Consider the following 24,658-nt stretch of genomic DNA (forward strand, 5'->3'; position numbering starts at 1 on the left):
TTGTCTTTCCAATCCTTGGTCTTCCCCAAACTTCAATCCTTCCTGTCTGTGTTCATAAAAGACTGGGATTCTCATAACTAACCTCAACGACCTACATAGAGTACCATTTGTTGCAAAGCCATAGAAGGAAATTATTTTTGTAATATTACATAATATATCTTATTAATCTTTTCTTTACCTTCACCCAAAATGGCGGTCCCATAAAGTATTCAGCTTCTCGTAAATAGACTAGAAGGTCTGGATTGAGATTTAGTTCAATTTTATCCAGATATTCATCATCGTCATCATGTTTTAAACCAGATGATCTCTGAAATACAATGCATTCATTTGGTGAAAATCTATTATTTTCATAGGCCTTGATTTTAGTAATGCTTATATATTCAGGAATAGAATCTAGGTCAATGTTTGGATTTCAAATGACTACATTCAAAGTACAGGTCACATATAGCTCCTCTATAATAAAAAGCCCAGCTAATACACCTCCAGTAGGCTAACAAGAGAGGGCTGAATAATGTAGAGATTATTATTATATTATATTATTTATACTGGTGACACCATATTAGTGGAAAACAAAGTTCCCATTCTCACTTATTATTTTAAATGGCAAACAAATAATAAGTATAATGGCTGTGAAACACTTAAACAATCAGTAAGAATATAACTGTACTGTAGGTTAGGTGGCTCGTTTTGGTTTTATACATATCTTTGAGTAATTTTGTTCCTTTTTTTAAATTACAAATTAACCTAAGTCAGTATTATTATTCTAGTCTAGTTAACCCAAATTAAAAAAAAATAAAATACTTACAAACAGAGGGACTTTTAAAGCATCACTGAGTTCCATATCCACAGCTGCGAGCCAAGATTTCATGTGACGGTCTCTAAACCTTGTATTTGGAGAACAAGGAATAAAAATATATGTATGCTCTATCTTATTGAATGTCATTGAGAAGTATCGTGAAGCTTTGCAAACAACTGATTATAATAATATGCATAATAAGCAATCCAATTATATTTTTACAATAGGTTGTTAGATTTGTGTTGCATGATTAATAACAATCCAAGGGTACTCCATATTGGCTACAATGTCATTTTTTATTTCATTCCAGCCACAGCAGGAATTAGCCATTGATGTGCCATGGGAATTGGAGAGCAGGGTGGGCCAATGCTCCGTTCCCCCCAATCTGTGAAAAATCCATGCCGACTTTTCCAGGAGGCAAGAAGTCTACAGGATCCGGTCCGAGATTCCTATGAGGCCGGCATCAGGCACATGTGCTGGACATTAAAAACCCCATAAGCCTGATACTCAGAGAGACTGTTGTTGGAAGAGGAAGTTCCCTGCACTCCCAGGGCAAGGAGAGGCCCTGAAGAAGAACACCATCCCTGAGCCAAGTGAGGACCAAGCCTGGACCTTTTGTGCGCTGTCTGGGGGAGGTTTTCCAGAGCCTGGCGTAGCTGGGTCTGGCTGGGAGGTTGAGGTAGTGGGTGATTAGGCTGGTCAGTCTGGACCAGCATAGTTTAGGTAGAGAGGGCTCCAATTGGGAGCTAGGATTTCTTTTTATGATTTGGTTTTGGGGTTTGAGCAGTTAAAAGCACTGTTTTGTTACAAGCTGGTGTTCCCGACTCTGATTGCCGTAGAGGACTGTGCTTAGGACCCCTAAATGTAACATGTATGGCCCTCATGCTACAGGGTTTGTTACAATACACATATATACCATATATACCTCTCTAGTTCTTCTTCTGTCTCTTTGTACAAGTGTCTTAATTTCCAGCCACAGTCTCCTTCAAGGGTAAGTGGTGATACCAATTTCAGCTTTGCCATGGGCTCCTTAACAAAGTAATAGAAAATGCCAAAATGTGTGTAAGCTGAAGAAAGCTTTATAATGCATAACAAGACCAGCTCACTTCCACATTAAAATGTACTATTTCATCCTTATCTAACGTACAAATAAAAAACAGGCAGCAACTTACAGAAATCCGTGCATGAAGTCCTTTAATCCACAACAGCTTGCTCATGGCGGGTGTCATGTTAATATGCAATGGAGGATTGTTGGCCATTGCCAGGTACAAGTCATTCACCTGAGTGAGTTCTTCAATAAACATAGAAACAAGATGCTGATCTTTGTCCTTCAAATGATCCTGAGGAGAAAAGAGAAAAATAAATTATCTGCAACTGCTATTACAATAGTGATGGATAAACTGTCGACTCTGCTTAGTATAATGGCTATCCAGGGCAGTGACTCAACTTTAAAGGTATAACACAAGTAATCCAATCCAAAGTAATATCTATGTGAAAATGCCATAATTTTAATCAGTTCAAAAAAAAATCAGCATTTATAACCAGGACAAAAAGACCTCTCACCTAAGAAAGTGTGAGATATGCTTAGGTCGAGCTTGATCACAAAGGGTAGGGCATAGTACAACCTTAATATTTCTGTGTCCTGTATGCAACTGCATGAGGATTTAGCTCAATAAGCGCATAAGTGTTGGAATTAATTTTACCTTCACAACATCTCGTCTGCTGATTCCTTCAAACACTTCTAAAAGCCTCAGCTGTGAAGCAATGGTAGGACATTGATGAAAACTGGTTTTCAGAACACCCCCAAGCTGGTGTTCTAGACTCTGCAATAAAGTAATATTGACAACGTTTCTAAGCTGAGCAGCACTGAGTGAAATGGAATCCACTTTACATGCTGTGTAGGTAATTCTAAATGCATTCTTCACTACACTTTGGATTTTAATACAACTGTAACAACTGAACAGATGGTGACAATCCACAGGATTTCCTTCTTATAAAGAAGAAATGCATATATATTGTTTAGACTAACATGACTGCAAATTACTTGCCATAGTGAATAATGAAAAATGTTAAAAGTTTACTAAAACAGTAAAAAAAAAAAAACTACATTTCCAAAAACAGCATTACATGTGAATTAGCAAAATGAATCATGACTGTCCTACTCTAGATCATTACGGTCCAGGGTCAAAAAACTAAATGCCATATGTTATTAGGGTTTATTCACCAAAGAGGGAGTTAGCAGGAAAGCTGTGGGTCAGCACAAGTAAGCTTATTCTGTAAGAATGACAGAGCCAGCCTATGTGGAATAGACTTATCAAACTATGCATTATACAGAGCCAACCAATCTCTTCCTGCAGAAGAAGCTCACTGGGGTTTGGCCCTTTATTATATGTACCAAAGTTTAGCCAGCTGACCTAATGGTGTTGCATGCCAAGCTAAAAAAGAATAACTTTGTTGATATGTGTGGGGGGCAGCACGTTGGATGACCGGACTACAGAAGTCAAGAATCAAATGTTGCAAAAATAATGTAAAAATGTAATAAAGTTATCTTTTTTTATTTATTTTACCTTTATAGTAGTTCTGAAGTCAAAAAATACCCTCTCAAAAGGACTGTTTTTGTCAGTTGTCAAAATATCTGCTATTTGGTTAACAAAAGTCTTTTTCGCGACACAATACATGTCCCAAATTTCTTGCACCATGGCATCCAAACTGGAGGAGCCGGCACCCCCTATAGCCGCCACGTTCTTCAGAATTTGGAAATGCTTCATTGTCTCCACTAAGTCAAGCACATCATTGCACCTTAAAGGTAAAACAGAAAAGACTATATCATAAACAAAATACACACTTTTTAACTAGCTTAATATTTCTTCCAAATCCTGATATCGAGACAATTCTTCCAAAAATAAACAGCATTTGGCTACTTTACAGCTCCCTTCTATCCCTGACTGGTTCTGACAAACTTCGAAGGAGACACAGGGAGAAACAAGGGAAAAAAAAGCTTCTGGCTACATTTTTTTATTGATCATCATGATATTCTCAAACCGTTATTCATTGTGTGCCGTGCTCTCTAGATCTACCTGAAAGAATTACTACTTCTGGCTTTACTGTGAACAAGGAGAAGTCCGCTGTTTAAAAAAATGCCTTTACCTGCTAAAGAACAATCAATACATTTGTGACAAGTGTAATGAAGACATTCACCATCAATTACCAGCGGTTAGTCTGTTGACTACTAGTACTCAATCCATCGACATTCAGATACTCAGCTAATGCTTAGTAACAGTTGTTGTTTCTCACCTTTCCATAAACATGTTAATATTCTGGAAGCAGGTGGCATTATGTAGTGGCCACGGCGAATCTACCCATCGATCCTGGGAGTCATCTTTAAGATTCCTTTGATTCGTTGCAAACCAGTCTTTTCTGTTAAACTTTGGTTGTGGGGGTTCGTACATGCGTAGATTCCCCACAGTTCCTGTTGATTTCTTAAATCTGTGGCCCAAAAATATGAGTACATCAATAATTGCGTACAATTCATTTGCAGTTACCCAAAAAAAAGGTTAAGAACAAAAAAAAATCTCATTTTAAAAGAATTTTAATGATAAGGCTAAATTGTCTAAAATGTTCCTGGTGTTTTCTGTAGACAAGCGCATACTACAATCTAAAACAAACCAAGGAAATGTGTACTATGGGATCATACATTTGTGCATCATTTTCCTCCATGTTCTTTGTGTTATATTCATCAGCCTTCACTTTTATATCCAGATAAGTCCCACGAAATGTTGCGCACAGTTTTAATGCTTCCTTTAATAAAGTGTATGCCTGTGAAAAGATAAACAACAAGTATATTATCATCAGATAACATAAAAACAGACATATCTGTGCAGAGCAATGTTGTCTGTACAAAAGGAAATGAACCAGCTGATACAATGATATGTATCATAAATGTGTGTTTTTTTCCCCTAAAGCGTGAATTGCGGCTGAGATAATCTCAGAGATTTAAAGGCGAGCTGCCATTGTCGCAAGTTTTAATATAACTAAATTCATTCATCAAAGAGAAAGCCCCATAGAAAAATATCCTCCTTGAGCAAAAAATACAGTCTAGTATACAATAAAGTAGGTTTGCATTGACAAAAACCTGGTTTGATGTAATTTTTTTTCCAATAAACTTCCTTTATTTGCAGACCTGGAGGCTGCCATTGTTATCAGTCATGCCATATTATGGATGATTTTCCCTGCCCACCACCACACTGAGCTGATTCTTTATGGCAATGCTAATGAAGTCTGGCTGGGTGAGCCATTCTATTGTTTGTCTAGTAGATTTGGCTAATGTATAAAACAAAGAATACATCCAAATGGCTAACATGCAACTGTATAGAAAACATTTTATTAAGCAAAAACGAGAGTGTTTTAACAAAGAAAACAGCGCATATGTTTAAGAATATATTTTAATCTGATACTGGCAATAAAACGTTTGGTGTAAGTTCCCCGTTAAAGCTATCTATTCCTTGTGGTTTTAGTTTGTGACGTGATTAAATGTTTAAAAGGTTTTAACAAAGTACAGGAAAGACGTTTATTTCATGGAAGGAGAAATGTTAGAAAAAGATACCATGGTCCAAAACTAGAAGGTCAGGGGTTTAATAGGCAGACTAGATGGGCCAAATTGTTCGTATCTGTCGTCAAATTCTAATGTTTCTGCATATAAGTGGTATATAACTGGTATAAAATCTTGCCTTACGGAACCTGTGATCTGTAGCAACCTGTGGCAGAGCCAGTAGCATTTATTAATGTCCTGCCCTGAACTTCTCTCTCTTGTCCTAATCCCACCATTAAAAAGGCTACACGGAACCAACCTTAACAACAGAGAAGAGCTAAGTTAATAGGTAGAGACAGTCGGGCCAATGGCAAGAAAAATACGTTGCTTTTCCCATTTGTATTCACGTGAGGTTGAATTGCAAATATATCGTATTGCTTATTTTAATAATTAAACACTTTTACATTTGTATATCCAGTGTGTAAAAACGTAAAATGTCATTTCTGAGAAGAGCAGCAAATCCAATTTAATGAAATGTCTAGGACCAACTCCTACAAAAAGGTTGTTTTTTTTCATTTTTTTGTGGTTTAAGAAATCATTTGGGATACTTCAGCCTACAATTCTGCTTATGGAGAGAAATTAACTGTCTTACCTGAGGAGCATCTAAGATATCTCTTCCTATTAGGTGTCCGGCAATCTGTACCACCTCATTGGACATTAGTTTGAGAAGATTTAAGAATACTTTGGTTTGATGATAGTAGCTGTGTAGTACAAATAATACGATTAGTTTACTGGTAATATACATAATGTAAGAACAAATAGTAAACATATGTAATTTTCTTCTTGAACACTGCTCATTTATCACCCAGTCAGAGAACGTGTATCGGAAAATGGTTTATGCATATATGCCCACTAATTAATGGGGTTATTAATATAGTTACCAACAGAACAGTCCAATATCTAGTCTTCTTGTTTATTAACATCATTGTCAAATTCCATAATGCACAAATTGAGTAATAAACAGGAATACAATAAGATCATTATATTACCTTGAATGTTTCCAAACCAGAAATAAACTATGTAACATTGGGAGAAACAATGTTTGCTTTTCTTTCTCAGATGAAGCCAATTTCATTTTATCATACCACTGAAGTAGTGTTTTCAAAAAACTCAGGTTTTCTTTAGCCTGGCAAAGTGCCTGTAAATGAAAGATTTTTGTAGCTTCATAAAAAAACATTGTTACAAAAGATTACAAAAGAAGCAATGCAAGTCAGCTATTCTGACACAGCATCAACAACACTTGCCAGCCAATAACCGGTACTACAATTCCTCAGTCATAGTACACTTTGGCCAAACTTTGCTATCCCCCCTGCACATTTGGCCACCAAAGTTTCTTAACTCCCCCAATATCTAAGTTTATGAAACCCTTGCACACAGCAAATACATCTTAAAGAAACAAAAAAATGTAATGCCTATCTAGTCCTGTTTTTAAAGTACTTTTTGCCAAGATGTTCTTTAGTTGGTTCCCAGATTTGTGTAGAACCCCTGGGTTATCTAATGTTTTTATTCAGTAAGTAATCCTGGGATAGCTACTGACCCCATTAAAGGTCAGTGTTTTGACCCTATGAAAACTTGTAGACTCACCTTCTTCACGTCCTGTGAGACAGCTTTGATTGAATGTCCATATGTGCTTTTCGCTTCTTCCAACAGAGAGACAATATCTGTAGCCTCAACGGAACTTAATTGCTCTGTTATAGACTGAAGAGTCTGGATATGCATTTTCCACATGTCCTGTTCTTCATAAATCCCAGGTTTTTGACCCTTGGTTTTAATTTCTGTGAGAGGGTCATGTTTCAGGACAACCTATGTGTGAAATAAGGGAAATACTTCCATTGGTTTAACAATATAAAAATTGTAATCTTATTTATAATTATTTATTTGTGTATGATAATGATATTTCTGTCTTCTTATATATCATCTTGTGGGTTATAGCCCAGAACCAGAATATGGGGGTTTTGTGTGTGTCTATGTACAGGGAGAGTTCTGAGGCTACATTACACACAGTTTTTGCATACTTGCCTTAAACAATTCATATGTAAGAGTTATTAACTACTCCTGTGTTTTCTGCCCCTACAATCTTCATTAGCTGCCATCGCCACCCGCCTCCCTTAGATGTATTGAATGTTCTTCTATGATTAATGGTAGACCAATGTACAGCTGCTAGCATCTCACCTTGATTTGCTTTATCCAGCCAATAATTGTTGTTTCCAAAATATGGATCACAGCTCCGTGTTTACTGACTAATGATGTGTTTTTCAGCAACTCCAGGGAAGGGACCGGCAGCACAATTGAACCCTTAATAGAAAATCAGCATGTTTTTATATTGACAGTACGTATTTAACTAGTACTGAAAGACCATCATGTAACACTGACTTTTACATGATACAGTACCTTCTATAGTATTTTGCATTCTTAAATTATCAGATTTAACATCTAGCTCTGGGAACTAGATAAGCCATACCTTGAATCATACCCTTCTTTTATTATTATTATTATTAATATTATTATTATTAATATTATTTGTTTTTATTATTATTTAGATGACCATACCTTGAAATATACCATTATTATTATTATTATTATTATCATAATTATTAATAATATCTTTTAATTATATAGAGAAAGCAATTTTCATTCAAAGGCTATGGCTAAACTAGAACTAGCAAGACTAATTGGTGGATGGTGGATTACGGTTCTTCGAGGACTGGTCTTACCTCAGCATGACCTGCAATTATCTCCAGATTCCCAGTAAACTTATGCAAAATGTCAATAATTTTGTCAGCACTGAACTGTGCTCCAGCCATTACGCTGTCATTGCACAGAAGTGGCAAGTAAACTTGGTGAAGAACCATATTAATGTACGTCAAGGGGAATTTGGCACAATCCACCGATATCACATTGTTAGCTGAGGAGAAAAAAATAAGGGTTACAGGCGGCACATATATTGATACAGACCAATTCTAAACATAAGTGATCTCCAGGGTTAGTTTTAGCAATAGGCATCTTGGGTAGCTGCCTCTTCCCTCCCTTCACGTCTCTCCTTTCTAACAGCTCAGAATGTTTGCTGGGTTGAGTGTATCATGGAGTTGTAGAGCCATAAAAGTCACAATAATGTTTAAATAAAACGCCAACACGAAGCAAACTATACATTAATAAATGAAACTGTTTAAATACACAACAATTGTGTAAAAACATAACAGAATAAATCTAAAATAAAATAATGGGTGGCACCAAAACAGTATTCTTGCCTGGGTGCCATTTTGTCTAGGAACGACCTTTGATATCTATAAGCCTCAGCATTTTTCAACTCATAGCAATGCACACCAGTCTCATGTAAGAAGTTCAACAGGGCAACATCTTGTAGAGATGATAGGCAGTCGGGTTTGGATTAAGTCTAATTAAACACATTTGCTGCCAGAGATCAATAGATGTGAGCATTGTGTTTATTGCAACATGGGTGAGTCTTTAGTGTACATATGGTCATATATGGTCATATATACATATATATTTTTTGAACGTTACATAAAAAGTGGCCTCAAAAGTCTGTGTCAGTGTTATCAGTCCTTTGCTCTTGATGTTTTGTTTTTTCTGTTTTTACCTATGTTTTCCAGTGAAAGTTTGCATGCAGTTCCCAGTTTAATAAAACATATGCATTTGTTTTGAAGGCTATCAGGGGGAGAGAGCGAGGCTGCCAACGAAGTCTTGGTATGCTTGAAGTAGATATACAAAGCATGGACATCCTCATTCTTCAGGAACTCTAACAGATCGTTCCTAAAAAACAATATATAAAAAAGTTAAGGGACATTCTAAGAATACGGTACCAGCAAAATAAAAGCAAGGCTCATCTTTTCAACAAGCCTTGTACTCCTAACCAGTAATTAGCTATGCTTTGACATGAGCTGGCTTTAATAAATTATATGGTCCAATAGGTTTTGGGATGAGAATAAGGGGACTCAAGCTATAAAACCTTATCTAAATATTAGGTACTCTAGCTCAAAATCCACATTAGCAAAATTACTCAAATTATATGAACTGGCTCTAAAGTTTAAAAGTCCGAGTTAATTTATCGCTAAAAGGTTTACTTAGGAACATGTGAGCATTCCGTAAAGTCCTACTTACCTATAAGTATAATCCTGTAGTAAAGTTTTAATATCATCTGACCGTGGCCTAAGGGATGATGAGATTCTAATTTCCAACCAATGCAGTAGTTCCTCCATTCTTTGTTTCCAGTTTAATAGGAAGCAGGTGTAAGAAGATTCTGTTGTGGTATCTGATTCAAGAAATAAGTTAAACAAATGTTAGCGACTTTAAAAAGGTTCACTATACAAATAAAAATTATGTATAAGAATACATTTTGTCATAGAAAAAGAGAGAATTGTAGGTCCAGGCATGTGCAGACTATCCTGCAACATAATAGCCTCTTAGACATTGATGTCATCAATGTTTTCTAGCTCCCCTCCTGACATATGCACTTTTTATTCCCACGCATTGGGTTCATAGGGGTGATTTTTCAGCTCAGACCTTTATAATTACTAAATCAAGACCGCCTCTGCCCTAATACTGTTTTGAATATCGAGCCATGGATAGCAGTAGCAGCCGAGAGGTTATTTTGTTATAGCTATTTGGTCTGTAGTTTAACTCTGTAGTGAGCATTGAACTATCCAGGTTCAATCTTCAATTACAATATTTTGTCAAAATTCTTAGGGGATTCAGATTCAAAGTTAAGTTTTAATTGTTTAGTGTCTTTCTTTTTTCTTTCACCTTAGTTTCCAGTACCTGTAAACAATCCTTCATGGGCCTACATTAAAATGTCTTATGTGGATATGGTCACCATTTTCACCAGCACTTAAAGCACAAAACTGAACAAATAAACTAAAATGTCAAGCAAAATGCATACACAAGACTTGCTGATACATGGTTGCATACTGGTACAGACTGGGCCTGAATCTGCCTTGCCTCCACAATGAAGGAAGATGAAGGCTGGCCAGATCAGACTAAATTTGGAGCAAACCCAACACCTCTCATCATTCTGAGAACACCATCCCAAAGTGAAGCATGGTGGTGGCAGCATCATGCTGTGGGGATGTTTTACATCAGCAGGGACTGGGAAACTTGCCAGGATTTGAGGAATGATGATGCTAAATACAGAGAAATTCTTGAGGGAAACCTATTTCAGTCATCCAGAGATTTGAGACTGGGACGAAGGTTCACCTTTAAGCAGGACAATGACCTGAGGAAACATTTAAATGTCAAATTTAAATGTCAAAGCCCAGACCTCAATCCAAGCGGAACCCATGCAACTTAAAGGAGATGGAGCAATTTAGCCCTGAAGAATGGGCGAAAATTCCAGTGGTCAGATGTGCCAAGCTTGCAGCTGTAATTGCTGCAAAAGGTGGCTCTTTTTTTTCTTATTTCTTGTTTTTTCACAATAACAAATATATTGCATCTTCAAAGTGGTAGGCATGTTGTTGAAACCAAATGATACAACCCCCCCAACAAATCCATTTTAATTCCAACAAAATGCAACAAAACAGGAAAAATACCAAGGGGGCACTGTGTAACCCTCAATGTACACTGTGCAGAACCCATTTATAGAAAAGAATGCATAAAACAAGTACAGAAAAGATCAAGTTATATTGTAAATTCTTCTAAAAGTCCTTGTTGCTGTAAACATTATAGCTGTGATATGTGAAACTCATAGTAAAACACATAAAAAGCTTCATACATTGACCAATTTTAATCTAAGGAGCCCACAAATTACACAAACCTCCACCTCTCTCACACTCTGCTGGATGGAGCTATGGGAAAGAAGTTGATGCATAAGACAGTCCTGTTCAAGCTGGATACCATATATCAGTAAGGATCTGATGGAGCTTCTTAAATGCCATGTTTTATTAGTAGTACATACATTAATGGGGTGCCTTACAAAAAGCAGCCATGTATAAAAATTGTATTTTAAGTAGTTCATTTAACTGCATTGGCTTTGTTAAATTTTGGATAACTAATAATCTGTAGTTTATTCTGGATAATTTGGATAACTAATAATCTGTAGTTTATTCCACATAGCCAATAAAACATTAATTTCATGTTTGCTTTTAGTACCTGAGCAGATAGTATCACTAAATGCAAATCAAGTATTCCTTTACTGATAAACGGTATAGTGAGTGTTCCTATTTCTCAATTTAACCTTGGGGCTGTTTGCAAGTGATTGGTTATGGCGACGGTGTGTATATTCACTATGTTTTTTAATACTGTCCTACTGTATTTTTTATTTATAACTTCATTATTTATAGTTTTAGTTATACATTAATCAACTGGCAATACTAGACATATTCATTCATTCACAACTTTTCCCAAAAATTGTATTAATGTTTAATGTTCCATAACTCCACTGTACAATGTGCATTTTAGTACAGCTACATAAGCACATGATTGTAAACCTAAAACCAATAGTTCAACCCAGCACTCATAACACCGTATAAATAAGAAAAACAATAAATGATACAATGTAACAGCAAATAAAAAAGATCAGTTTAAAGTTAAAGGTTCAAACCAACATATAAGCTCATATAAGGTATAACAGAAAACATACATTGTGCCTTGCCTATAATGCACAAAAGGTTGTGCAAATTTCAAGTTTAAATTTAGTTTTAAATGTAACATGCACATTATACCATATTTTTTATGTATTATTTATTTATTATTTCACTACAGAACCCTCATAACATGAAAATGATATCTATTATTTTTTTTTAATTAATTCTAAAACAGATTTATAAAAGTATCACAAATTCCTTTGCACACTTTCAAACTTATTTTGGAAATAATTATTAATGATCAACTAAAAACACATATTTGGTACAATGCACACCTTTCGTATTGCAAAAGAAAATGTACGAAATATATTAAGCATGGATGACTGTGCTTTAGAGATAACAAGTTAAAAAAAATCTAAACTATGCCAAAAGGAAGCAAGAGTGTATGCTAAAAAGAGCTTCTGTGCTGTAAACTCTTGATGCTGATAATGCTATGAGATACAACTCCTTCTGAGGACAGAACTTTAACCTTTACTTGCCAACATGCCATTATGGACTCAGTTACTTAACTGTTTAAGATGCCTGTATCAGTGTATTTGCTTACCTGAGTTTGCAGGAGTCTCCTTGTGGCAAGCAGGGAGGCAGATCTGCTTCTTGACATGAACAGTAGTAGTGTTGTGTCTGCTGGTTGCTTGGCACCTGCATGTGGCTACCAACGCCTGGAGGTGGAGGTGGAGGAGGACAGGGGCAGGGCTGGTGGGACAGGGCTGATCACTGAGAAACCCTTTACTGTTAAAGAACAGATCAGGAGATAGGGATCAGAATTCATTTGTTTCATCTATTGACTTTATTGTCTTCACATATGGTGATGAAGCAATTACACTTAATAGCAATGAATGCTGTTGCAAGTTGCAATACTGATCAATGTAATATTATGAGGCAATAGACAAAATAAATAATATACTATGTGGGTTATACAAAATAAATAATATACTATGTGGGTTATACAAAATAAATAATATACTATGTGGGTTATACAAAATAAATAATATACTGTGTGGGTTATACAAAGTACATAATATACTGTGTGGGTTATACATAATCAGCACCTGCATTTCCATAAATAAATACAATAAATCCAATGTATAGTAATGCACTGTTCTGCTGTTCTAGTTGTCTTTGGAACCTTCCATAAATTCTATTAAACATATATTTTTTTTACTAATTTATTACTAATTTACTAATTTATTAGTATGTGTGAAAAGAAAATAATAATAATAATATTAATAATACATTTCTCCACCATGATCAGAGTTTTCCCCACTTGTTGTATGCAATTGTATAGTAGTCTGTGATCTATTATCCTGCAAATAATATATATTATATATATATATTAATGAAATGTATATTATACATTTTACTCATTGATGGTACTGTAGGTATCACTAAAGATTGTAATAGACAGGAACATTGCTTCCATCAGTTGCTATGGTGATTGCACCATTTGGGTTATTATTATGTTTAATTCATGTTGTGAAGTGTTGATAAATCAACTGACACCATAAATAAAAGGTAATAATAGTAATACATCAGAAATCTATACGGGTTTATAAGTACTGTATGTCTATATACTGGTATATCTTATTATATTTTATTTTTTATCTCCTATATTTAACAAAATAGAATTGACGTAGTTGGATTGGAGTCCAATAAAATTAATAATGCCATTGATATAGTGAACATTCATGTTGATTCCAACCTCTGCATGAAATAACTGTCTGTCCTTGCTTAGAACATCCTTTATTTTGTATTTACACTTGCACATGCTAATGTTAACGTTAAATAATTGTAGTTGCATTTCAAATAAAAACCCTATAACTTAATAGTTATCTTCAAGAACATTCAAGTTCTATATCTGAGTATCAGTCTTCTGGGGGTTGTAAGAGCTAACTGGTATACAAAGAGCTTGTGAGAATGTACTAACCTGATGGGCTGAAGGGGTAACAGTCATGTGGCATGGCTCACGCCTAGTATGTGCACACACCTGCTTCTTCCAGAATTTTTGGAAGCCTGGAAGGACTGGTAGCAATCCTAAATTTTACCCAGAACAAAGAGGATATATTATAAACTGATGAAAAGAAATGATAATAAATAATAAATTGCTGTGGACAAAGGCTGATGCATCAAATCAAATTTATTTAAGGAACATGAATGGGTAGGGTTAAGAAATAAGCTACAACCCTCTGAAATCAGAAACTTCCAGATTGGAAGGTCTTCAGTAATGTTTTATGAAGGTTTAAGCTGAGGATCACCTGGACACCCTCATTATAAGGAAGCAGAATATGTATAGATACAAGCTGAGTAACCAGCATGGCATGAGTTACCAGCCCCTTACAGTGTTGGTTTTAGCAGACTGGTAAGGGGCGAGAGGTAATAAAGAGCTGACCTGGTTCCTGACAGAGGTTAGCAGTCCTCTCAAAATATGATGCAATGAAATTCCTGACTCTAGCCCTTTAGGGCATAAAGAGATAGAAGTCCTCAACATGGATGGAGCCAGACCTGAATCAAACTTCTGGGCTAAAAAGCCTAGGACTGTAGCGTACAATTTTAATCACCAGAGAGATATGCCCAGGTAGTGAATTTGCACAATAACCAGATACAGCCTGTGAGTATGAGGTCTGAAGCAAGAGTTGATGAGGTTTAGGGCTGAGATGGAGAGACTCTCAGTGCCCTAGTTTGGCCTGCAATCCACATGGACCAAGGGAGAGAAGGGAGAAGATCCCGTGGACCCAGGAAGCATTCCATGGTGAAGCCTAGGGGAACCTTTAGGCCTTTGATTAGCCTCTGGAAAATCAGATACCAGACTTGATGGCCAGACCAGGTACACTTATCCTTTCTGAAAGCAATTGTGGATAGTGAGATTGTCGGAAGGGAGGATCTGCCTCCTATCTTGTTTTGTTCTCCCTAAACATACTCTGCTGGGAGCATGATATTTTGATTTATGTCGAAAATGGCAGTGTTGTTGTCCATAAGGAAGGCTACAGATCTTGGAAATGCATAACAGGCTGCTTGCAGTTCCAGGTGATTGATGGGGAGAACTGATTCTGATCAGATATTGGACCACAACTCAAGATCCCTTATAGCCCAACTGTCTAGAGAAACCAGATGGCTCCATGAAAGACCTCTTCCTATGCATTTGTTGAGGAAGAACCGGAGGCCTCCGCAGTATAGTCTCTCTTCCAGGCTATATATGCTAATATCCTTTAACATTTCCTGGTAAGTTTTATCCTGTAATCCATGAACCATTTTAGTAGCCCTTCTCTGAACTTTCTCCAACATATCTATATCCTTCTGGAGATCTCCAGTAATGTACACAATACTCCAATTGTGGTCTCACCAGCGCTCTGTACAACGTCATGAGCACTTCCCTCTTTCTACTGCTAATACCTCTCCCTATACAACCAAGCATTCTGCTAGCATTTCCTGCTGCTCTGTTGGATTGTCTACCTACCTTTAAATCCTCTGAAATAATCACCCCTAGAGGGGTTGGAAACTAGGAGATCGTCTAGAAAAATTATGCAGGAAATCCTTTTTAGACAGAGGTGGGCAAACACAATAGTCATAATTCTTGAGAAAGAATATGGAGGGTTGGAAAGGCCAGATACCACAACTCCCCACTGGAAGATGCAGTCTCACTGATTTTAATAGCCTGGGCTTTCTGAGAGTGGAGACGTAGTAAAATGTCTGCTTTACCAGAAGAGTGTCCCTACTAATGGATTTTAATAAGGCTATTAAGGATGATCTGGGTCAATGATCTACCTATTTACATTCTTTCTTTGCCTTATCTTAGATTAACGTTAGTGAGCCTACTGAGTCCGCTAGCTTGTACTGGATATTGCAGACAGAATGGCCCACGATATCGATGGTCATGAAGGAATTGTCCAAAATAAAAGTGAAGACCTATAAAGATCCTCCATATATTGGTACACCCATGTCAGACCTTAGAACTTGCTCATTTTCTTTGACCAGGGGAGTCTGAAAGGCTAAGTTAAGGAAGTCATGGACTTTCTTTCACATTCCTCAAATCTGCATGTTGCTGTTCAGCAGTAAATAAACACTGTGCTGTTGAAACCAGCAATATATATTAGAAACCTGCCTTATGTGCTCACCACTGGAATATCCACCTTAACTTTCCATTATACAGATTTCAATGATAATTCCTCCCCATGCAGTTACACCACCACCCCTACCCCACCTCCTGGTGGTTCTGGCAGCCTTTGCAAAGAGTAGGGTTAGAGAACAGGTATAGAAATCTGCTATGATACCTTTGCCACAGATGTCTCAATTTTTCTGAGACTTTTAATCCAAAATATTCTATTATTATATTATTATAATATTATTATATATATTATATTGTTTTTAAAACCAAAGCTGTGTTAACGATGGCTGATCATTGTGTTATTTATAACATTTTGTTTAAAAATGTCCCTTGGTTTTGTTTTATGTTTTGATTTAGTTTTAAAAATTGTAGGATGACCTTATTGCAATGGATGGTACTGTTTACAGAAGACAAGAGAGTGGTTGTAGAAGCGACGTAAAATAAACTTTGTAACACAGAAATGTATACAATGTTGTCAAAAAACATACGTACTACAAAACATACTGTGCCCAAAGCAAAGACAATTTCAAATTATTTTGTAGATACTGCTGAAAGCTTTATTGCAATATTGTATCTTTTTTAACAAAAAGGGGTGCAATTAGATAATCCTTCATAACAATAGAACATATTTTAAAATGATTATACTAGAATAGATGGTAATTGTAATGAGCTATGGGAAATATGTTGTCCCCTTATAAAAAGAAAATATGTACGTTTCCTTGACTAATATGCTAGCGCACAAACGTAATGACTTCTTTAGCCAGGACAGCACTGTTTATGGATTATAAATTTAGAGCAAAGCATGTTGTAATTCTGAGTACAATAGCAGAAGTTTAGGATTGTGATGTCTGTTATGTAATATCAAGATGGTTGGTTCTCATGATTGTTCTCCAGTCACAGGACCAACAGGTGGTCTGTCAATGCGATAGAGAAGTTCTGCGGGATGGAAGTATCCAAGGTACTGTACTGTTTCTGGAGTTGTATCAGTGTAGTAGTGGCCTCCTTCCTGGTGGTAACTGAAGCAGTGGGTGTGCTCCAGGCGCAAGTCAAGCCCCTGAAAATAAATGTGACAATGTATTTTGAAAATGGCTGGGGTATATTTTAAGTCATTTTATTATTATTATTATCTTTTATTTATATAGCGCCAACAGTTTACACAGCGCTTTATACAATACATAAATCCAAGGTGTATGACAAAATAACGATTGACAGACTAAGGCATATCGATACATTAGGTGGAGAGAGCCCTGCCCGCAAGCTTACATGTAAACTAAACCAAGATTACAAGAGTACAATATAAGAGTATTTATTGTATCTATTAAGATTTGATGCACTGATGTACAACATAATCAGGGTGGACTGATAATACTGAGCATATAGGTGGTTTCTAATGATTTTAATTATTTAAATCATTTTTATCTGTTTTCCATTTGTTGATTTACTTATTTTGCCTTATTTACATTTGGCATTTATTTTGTTGTTCCTCTCAGCTGACATATGTGTCTCCACTCAGTTTGGCCTAGTGTATGTTTTATGTAGTTTTCCCTATGTTGAGACTACTACGTATTTTGGTATTTGTATTTTTGTAGGTGTTTTTAAGTGGCACATTTTTTACATCAGGCAACCATTTAGTAGAAATCCTCTACTTAATCTGTGGTAGTCGGTATAGAGATATTGTGTTTAACTTTATACTGTGTAGACTTCCACTGTGATAGCTCTTTTTCTCTTGATTCATCAATAACATTTCAGACTTACGGGATCATGAGACACAAATACTGATTGGCAAATCAGAGGTGCATTCATTTCATAGAACTTCAGCCAGCGGTCCGCGTCATCACTTCTGATTATTGGATAGGTAGGGAATTCTCTGGGCTGTTGATTTGAATTAAGTTTGGCGGTTATAAACTGCAGCAATTTATGTTCACAGGGAAATTGTTTAATCCTAATATCAAAAATATGAAATAAAAACATAGTCTTATTATAATTAATGAAAAGGATGAAGACAATGCAATGTCAGAGATATAGATGTTGCATTCTAAAATCCACTCCTCTGCTGTCATAATCTGTGCTACCTGTGAGTTTTGGATGAAGGGACTGTCACTGACACTAGGAGAGTGGAGCTGGGTCTATGGCAAGTATGCAGATTACCTGGTTAATCCAGTGCAAAGCCAGAACCTGAGCTACCAGGGCCGGCCCAAGACATAGTGCCGCCTGGGGCGAAGTTTGAAATGCCGCCCCCCTGCTCATTATCTACCCTATCCCCCCCCCTTTGTACTTCACTTACCTTCCAGCAGTCCTGTGGCAAGAGTCTCCCTGCTCTGCTGCGGTGCGTGCTGCTTCACTGCTGAGCGCCGGAAATTACATCATATTCCGACGCGCAGCATTAGAAGCTGGCACCGAGACCGAGCTAGAGGGCTCGCAGAGGAGAGAGAGGCGCCGAGCGGGTACTGACAACCACTCGGCGCTTCTCTCTCTCCTCCGCTTAAAAAAAAAAAAACACGCTTGGGGCGGCAAAGTGCCGCCTCTTCAAAAGTGCCGCCTGGGGCAATTGCCCCACTCTGCTCCATGGCAGGGCCGGCCCTGTGAGCTATATTATGCAGTTCCCTTTCTCTGTTGTCAGAAGTTTCCTGCCATTGATTGGTTGATTGAAGCAAATCAATGGGAGTGATTGCTGAGCATGCACACGCTGGTCAAATTGAACCATCAGCCACAGCATTCGTTGAGGCGCTGGTGCTGACTGGAGGTCACTATATCGCATGCAGGGATACTTTCTGTTTGTTAGGCCACACCCACTTCCTCTTATAGCTTCTGTGCCCAGATAAACCCCTTCCTTCAGGCTATGCCTATAATTACCTTGCTGGTTCAGTTGCTGATTGTTGGTTTGCCTGCCTTCCTTCCTGCCTTCCACCATTCCATTCTGGTTTTGATTCCTGCCTGCTTGTGGGCTACACATATTTCTGGACTCCTCAGTTTGGCTTGTGTGACCACCTGTTTCAGCTCCTGACTTTGGTTTGTTCCACGATCACGTGCTTGCCCCATGTTTTGGCTTATTGTTATTTCACTATTATTATTTTTTAATAAATTCTTTAACCAGTACCTTTGTCCTCAGTCCTGATTCAATGGTATATGTTATGACACTGCATTAACTCACCATGAGATGGATTTTTGCTTTTCCCTCCTGTATGATAAATGTCCCTCCTATCCCCACAGCTTTTTCTCCATAATGGTCTGTCAGAGATTTTCTCATACAGCTTACAAAGTTGTCCTGTCCTGTTCTTCTCTTCACATTAACCTCAATAACCTGAAAATTAAAAACAAGAATTGAAATGGTTGCTCCACAGATTGGTCCATATGGACCAAATAAGCTTTATCCCCCACTTTATTTATAGGTGATATCTTTCTTTGGGCCAACGAAGAAAACCATTACATAAGCTTTCGGGAATTTTTTAAAATTATGTTTGAACAATAGACATTTGAAGTTCTAAAAGTTAATAAAAGGTATCATCTACAACTCAGGAACCCATCTTCTCTTGGACCAATACACCTGTGTACGTTTTGCACATTTTGTACACACATTTTTCCTCCTATACTTCATACCACATTAAACCTGGCTTCACCATTCCCTGTCCCCTTCAATCCCACACCATCCCAAGCATTTAGTTTTTTGTTGTCATCCCCAAATTATGAGAATCTCTTCCATCACATAGTTCACACCACTTTCTGTAAAGTGTATCTTCTGCTTCCTCCGGCATTATCAGGACCATTAAATCCAGCTAATGTCTCAACCGCTGACAATTAAAATTTAAGTTAATTTGCCATATTATTCACCTGTCAATTAGATTTTTACACAGCTCATTTATTTAGTAATGTCTGATAAACAGTTATTTACAAAAATATTGAGGGATTATAACTGGGACAAGCCTAGCTCAGCAAAAGGATAGGAAAGTAAATTAAATGCATGGCAGATGAGTCCAGCTCAAATAGTGCATGGCTTAATAAGCCAGGTCTTGGGGTTTCCTCAGCCCCAGCAGGGCTTGTGTAGTACCACAGGATTGTGGTATGTTCTGTTAATTAGCATAGATATGTTATGATAAACTCATAAACCCCCCAAGCCCATTCTTTTTATTATTTTTATTAAAATTACAAAAATATGCAATAGTTAATACTTGGCCCTTTTCCTTAATGACTTCCTTTAATGATTCCTAAAAATGATTATCTAAAACATTTTAGCCAACCTAGAACTAGTTACCTCAACAGAGGATTGGAAGCCATTTGAGACACATTTACCTTTCCTGGTTTTCCCTCACAAGCATACAGGTTGGAGAGGAACATGAAGTCATCATCACAGCTTTTGTCCCTGTATCTGTCTATATCACAGCTACCATCTGATGGATTCACCGTAGCAATGTAACTTCTGTTTACAGATGGTGTGTTGGCAGTCTTGGCTTGCACAGAGAAGATCATCTGCAATGACAATGTCTCAACATAGAAGGATTTTGTAATATATTTTTGCAGTTGTTTACATATGTATGAGGTACTCTATTATGCTTGTCCAGTTTCACCACTCCACTTGTGTTTCTGCGTATGCATGAGCATTTCCACTTTTACCCCTCTCTGGTTCTCCCCAATATTTTCGCTCCACTTTTCCTGTCTCCCCCAGTTTATTCAATTGCTTTCCTTTCCTACTTTAACCCCCACAACCCTACTTTGCCTCTTGTCTCACTGGCAGTTACCCCATGTCTTGTCTGCTGGCATGCCCCTACTGTCTGTGTCTCATGGAGCCTAGTCACACTAGAGATCTAGTGCTCAGATGATGGGTTGTTGCCTCTATGAGCACAGAGTATGGAGGGAGCAGCAGAAGAAGAGAGATCTATGCCACCAGTGGCTCCCTGCACATTTTACACTCCCTTCCATCCTCTGCCATAAATCTTCTAATACTGTATATTCCCCACTTCTCATCCTTTGCAATAAACTTTCAACTCAAGTCTCCCTCATCATCCTCGTCAGCCCATCACCAGTTTGCCCACCACTTGTTTCCCACAATCCTAAATTTCTTCTCCCTTCTGACAGCCCTCAAATGTGACTTAAATCATCACGGTATGAAGCAGAGCAGCTTTTATACAATTCAAACTAGTGTTAATATGGCAGCTTGTGGCAACAAATGATCTCACACAGTTCACATGATTAGGCTGCATGGTAATGAGATGAACCTCTATCCATTTGATCTGAAGCCCACTTGAAGATGCTTTATTGCTGCAAAAAGTCTAGCCTAGGTAGTGAATGCCCCAATTTGCCAGTAATCCTTCCCAGTGCTTTGATTTTTTTATTAACGATGTACTATGTTGTTGTTGCACCATTGTATGTTTGTAGTAGAACTGGACCTGTGACTTTACAGTATTACCGGTATATTATAAACAACATTCGCTAACCTCAGCATTCATTCCCAAACTCTTGCGTGAAGCTGCTCCAGCACCTAAGAAGTAAGCACCAGGAAGATTGATCTCATTTGCCACTGTGTTGATGTTATAAACCTGCAAAAATGAATAACAGCTATAAATCTTTCAACATCATTCTTTATAGGTATTGTTAAACACGGTACATGAATGATACCTATTATGAGGACCAAAATGGTCCATATTTGTAAACCTTTTTATTAATTAATACAAAATAAATGGCTTGAAGTGGCCAGGGAGGACTTCTAAGTTTTATACTTGCATATACTTGGATAGCAGCTATACATTTGCATTGATTGAGCTTAGTAAAACACCCTTAGTTTTGGTTTCCTTACCTTATCTAGACGTTTATTGTTTACATTTCGTCCACTTCCTACATCTGTTATTCTAGACTTTCCTCTCAGTCCTATGAAAAAAAAAGAGATTATGTTTGGCCTTAATAAAATAAAACAGGGGCCATAGGACATTTAGCAGCTATTTTCCATACTAAACTCAGTATATTAACTCCAAAATGTTATACATCATGGACAAATTGAAAAGAGGAGTAATAAACCTTATAAAGCATTTTAAACTAATGTTGTGATAATTCCACTAAAACTGTAGTTTGATGGTGTATTCAAACAAAATCATAATGCATTAGGAAGAACAATTTTTTTGTCTCGTTGGTAAGGTGACTCCAGTTCTCTTGTAATACATGTATGCTAAACTCTTACAAATGACATGTCAAAAGATATGGCACTAAGACATTTCTGTTTACAACATAGCTGGGTCGCTGACATCTGAACTGCTGATTTATGCAGAACCCACAGAAGGCTTTATGCTATGATAAAGACAAAACAGTATTACCTTTCACTGGAAAGCAATAAGGTCTCTGTGTAAGGTCAGGACAATCCACAACTGAGACACTGACTTCTGCATAATTCTTCTGTAATCCACTTTTAAAGACTGGAACCAAGAGAAGAAAAGAAGAAGAGTTAATGAAGAAAGGAAATTCAGCTGAATTATTTCCCCGATCAGTGTATTCTAGAAGCTTATCTTGCATCAAGTAGTTTATTATTAAATAATTCAAAAGCAAAAAGCGGGACAGAGGTAGAGCTCAGAGGGACAGCGGGATTCAGACCGCAATCCTGTGGTCCCAATTTCAGCATACAGCCTTTGCTCATAACACTCTCAACCCTTATCCTAATGAAGCCATCTGAATTATCAAGTCTCTACAGATCATTCTAGCACACGCTACTCATCCCCATCCAAGCAATCCTCTCCTATTGCCAGTGGCAGAACTACCAGGGTCACGGGCCCTGGAGTTCTGCCAGTCATGGGGGCCCAAGGGGTGCCGAGCGGTCAGTTTAATTAACTGCTCGGCACCCTTTTGTCTCCTCTGCTCCATGCCCTTGCCACTGCCGCCGTCTCCCTCAGCGCTGCCCCGCCTGCAGTGGTGGGAGTGTGAGGCGTCTGTCTCGGGTGCCGGCACTTCACGCTGAGCGCCGGCATATGACGTCATATGCCGGCGCTCAGCAGTGAAGACGTGCGCACCGCGGCAGAGCAGCGAGACAGAGGCCTCACGCCCCCACCACAGGACTGCACGATGAGTGATCTACAAAGGGGGGTAGGGTGAGGGTAGATAGTGAGAAGGGGGGTAGATAGTGAGAAGGGGGGTAGGGAGAGGGTAGATAGTGAGAAGGGGGTAGGGAGAGGGTAGATCGTGAGAAGGGAGAGGGTAGATAGTGAGAAGGGAGAGGGTAGATAATGAGAAGGGGGTAGGGAGAGGGTAGATAGTGAGAAGGGGGATAGGGAGAGGGTAGATAGTGAGAAGGGGTAGATAGTGAGAAGGGGGTAGGGAGAGGCTAGATAGTGAGAAGGGGGTAGGGAGAGGGTAGATAGTGAGAAGGGGGTAGGGAGAGGGTAAATAGTGAGAAGGGGGTAGGGAGGTGGTAAATAGTGGGAAGGGGGTAGGAAGAGGGTAGATAGTGACAAGGAGGGGTAGGGAGAGGGTAGATAGTGATAATGGGGGATAGGGAGAGGGTAGATAGTGAGAATGGGGGATAGGGAGAGGGTAGATAGTGAGAAGGGGGTAGGGAAAGGGTAGATAGTAAGAACAAGGGGGTAGGGAGAGGGTAGATAGTGAGAAGGGGTAGATAGCCTAAGAAGGGGGAGAGGGGGTAGATAGTGTGAGAAGGGGGGGCCCTCTACTCTTTTTGCACCAGTATCTTTTTGTGTGTGTTATTTTAAATTATTTATTTTACTGCCTCTTTACTGAATCTGCTGGCATTATACAAATAAATTAATGTTTTGCAGAATCCATCATACAGTCTACCACTGACCTAGTGAGAAAATAATAGTGTGTCAATTTTTTTACATTCTTTAGTACATTAATTCAGTTACTTTTGAATGTTACCAGTCTTACCCTCACATATCTCCTCTAGAGAAGGAACATGTAGTGATCTGTGTTCTGTTTCTGTCATTTTCTGTCTGTGGAATATAAGCAGAAGAACTTAATTTAGAGAAAACTGGTGAAGACCAAGATAGAATCTATTGAAGCAAGTTTGGGTGAATGTTGTTCTTGATGATAAGATAGTTCCTTTGTTTATAAAATGCTTAAACATTCATTATGAGAACAGTAATAAAAGGCATGTAGAGACAGAAAGACTCATTGCCAAAGAGAGTAAAACAAACACCAAAATGTTCTTTAACTATATAAATAGTAAAAAGGTTAAAAATGAAAGCATTGGCCCCTTAAAAAGTAATGAGGGAGAAGTTATAGACGGGGATCAGGAAAAAACTAATATATTAAATATATTCTTCTCTGCTGTATTCACAGAGGAAAATGAAATGCCAGGTAATATACAGCAGGATGAGATAAATGCCCCAGTACAGGTCTCCTGTCTAACCCAGGAAGAAGTGCAGTGCCGCCTAATAAAAATCAAAATAGACAAATCACCAGTTCCAGATGGCATTCGCCCCCGCGTTCTAAGGGAGTTAAGTAATGTAATGACAGACCCCTATTTCTAATATTCAAGGACTCTATAGTGACAGGGTCTGTTCCCCAGGACTGGTGCATAGCAAATGTTGTGCCAATATTCAAAAAGGGAACAAAAAGTGACCCGGAGAATTATAGGCCTGTTAGTT

The 24,658-nt window shown here is 37.9% G+C and overlaps 2 protein-coding genes across 2 annotated transcripts in view; both read right to left on the reverse strand.

Moving 5' to 3' along the window:
* The window catches only part of LOC128473717 (dynein axonemal heavy chain 9-like), a 160,325-nt gene extending 150,724 nt beyond the window's left edge, over positions 1-9,601 (reverse strand). Inside the window, exons 1-15 of the mRNA XM_053455969.1 lie at positions 9,504-9,601; positions 8,983-9,155; positions 8,099-8,289; positions 7,557-7,679; positions 6,969-7,187; positions 6,374-6,522; positions 5,977-6,085; positions 4,491-4,612; positions 4,091-4,282; positions 3,364-3,595; positions 2,500-2,619; positions 1,969-2,136; positions 1,722-1,825; positions 806-884; positions 179-307 (exon numbers count right to left, since the gene is read on the reverse strand). Coding sequence (XP_053311944.1) covers positions 179-307; positions 806-884; positions 1,722-1,825; positions 1,969-2,136; positions 2,500-2,619; positions 3,364-3,595; positions 4,091-4,282; positions 4,491-4,612; positions 5,977-6,085; positions 6,374-6,522; positions 6,969-7,187; positions 7,557-7,679; positions 8,099-8,289; positions 8,983-9,155; positions 9,504-9,601 — 2,208 coding nt within the window. The remainder of the gene's footprint in view (positions 1-178; positions 308-805; positions 885-1,721; positions 1,826-1,968; positions 2,137-2,499; positions 2,620-3,363; positions 3,596-4,090; positions 4,283-4,490; positions 4,613-5,976; positions 6,086-6,373; positions 6,523-6,968; positions 7,188-7,556; positions 7,680-8,098; positions 8,290-8,982; positions 9,156-9,503) is intronic.
* A 7,355-nt stretch (positions 9,602-16,956) lies between these two features.
* LOC128473718 (ester hydrolase C11orf54 homolog) lies at positions 16,957-23,994 on the reverse strand. The gene is made up of 8 exons (XM_053455970.1): positions 23,937-23,994; positions 22,379-22,477; positions 21,868-21,938; positions 21,509-21,610; positions 20,367-20,543; positions 19,231-19,380; positions 17,835-17,951; positions 16,957-17,133 (listed from the first exon to the last, which is right to left on the reverse strand). Exons 1-8 carry the CDS (start codon positions 23,992-23,994, stop codon positions 16,957-16,959), a joined length of 951 nt encoding a protein of 316 aa, XP_053311945.1.
* Between the last annotated feature and the right edge of the window lie 664 nt (positions 23,995-24,658).

The sequence above is a fragment of the Spea bombifrons genome, chromosome 2 (assembly GCF_027358695.1).
Source record: "Spea bombifrons isolate aSpeBom1 chromosome 2, aSpeBom1.2.pri, whole genome shotgun sequence".
NCBI lineage: Eukaryota > Metazoa > Chordata > Amphibia > Anura > Pelobatidae > Spea > Spea bombifrons.

Coding starts and splice junctions, on each gene's coding strand:
- LOC128473718 (XM_053455970.1), bottom strand. CDS start 23,994: ATGACAGAAACAGAACACAGATCACTACATGTTCCTTCTCTAGAGGAG. Junction 22,478..23,936: donor TCTAGAGGAGATATGTGAGG/GTAAGACTGGTA, acceptor TCTTGGTTCCAG/TCTTTAAAAGTGGATTACAG. Junction 17,952..19,230: donor AAGCAAAAATCCATCTCATG/GTGAGTTAATGC, acceptor TCAAATCAACAG/CCCAGAGAATTCCCTACCTA.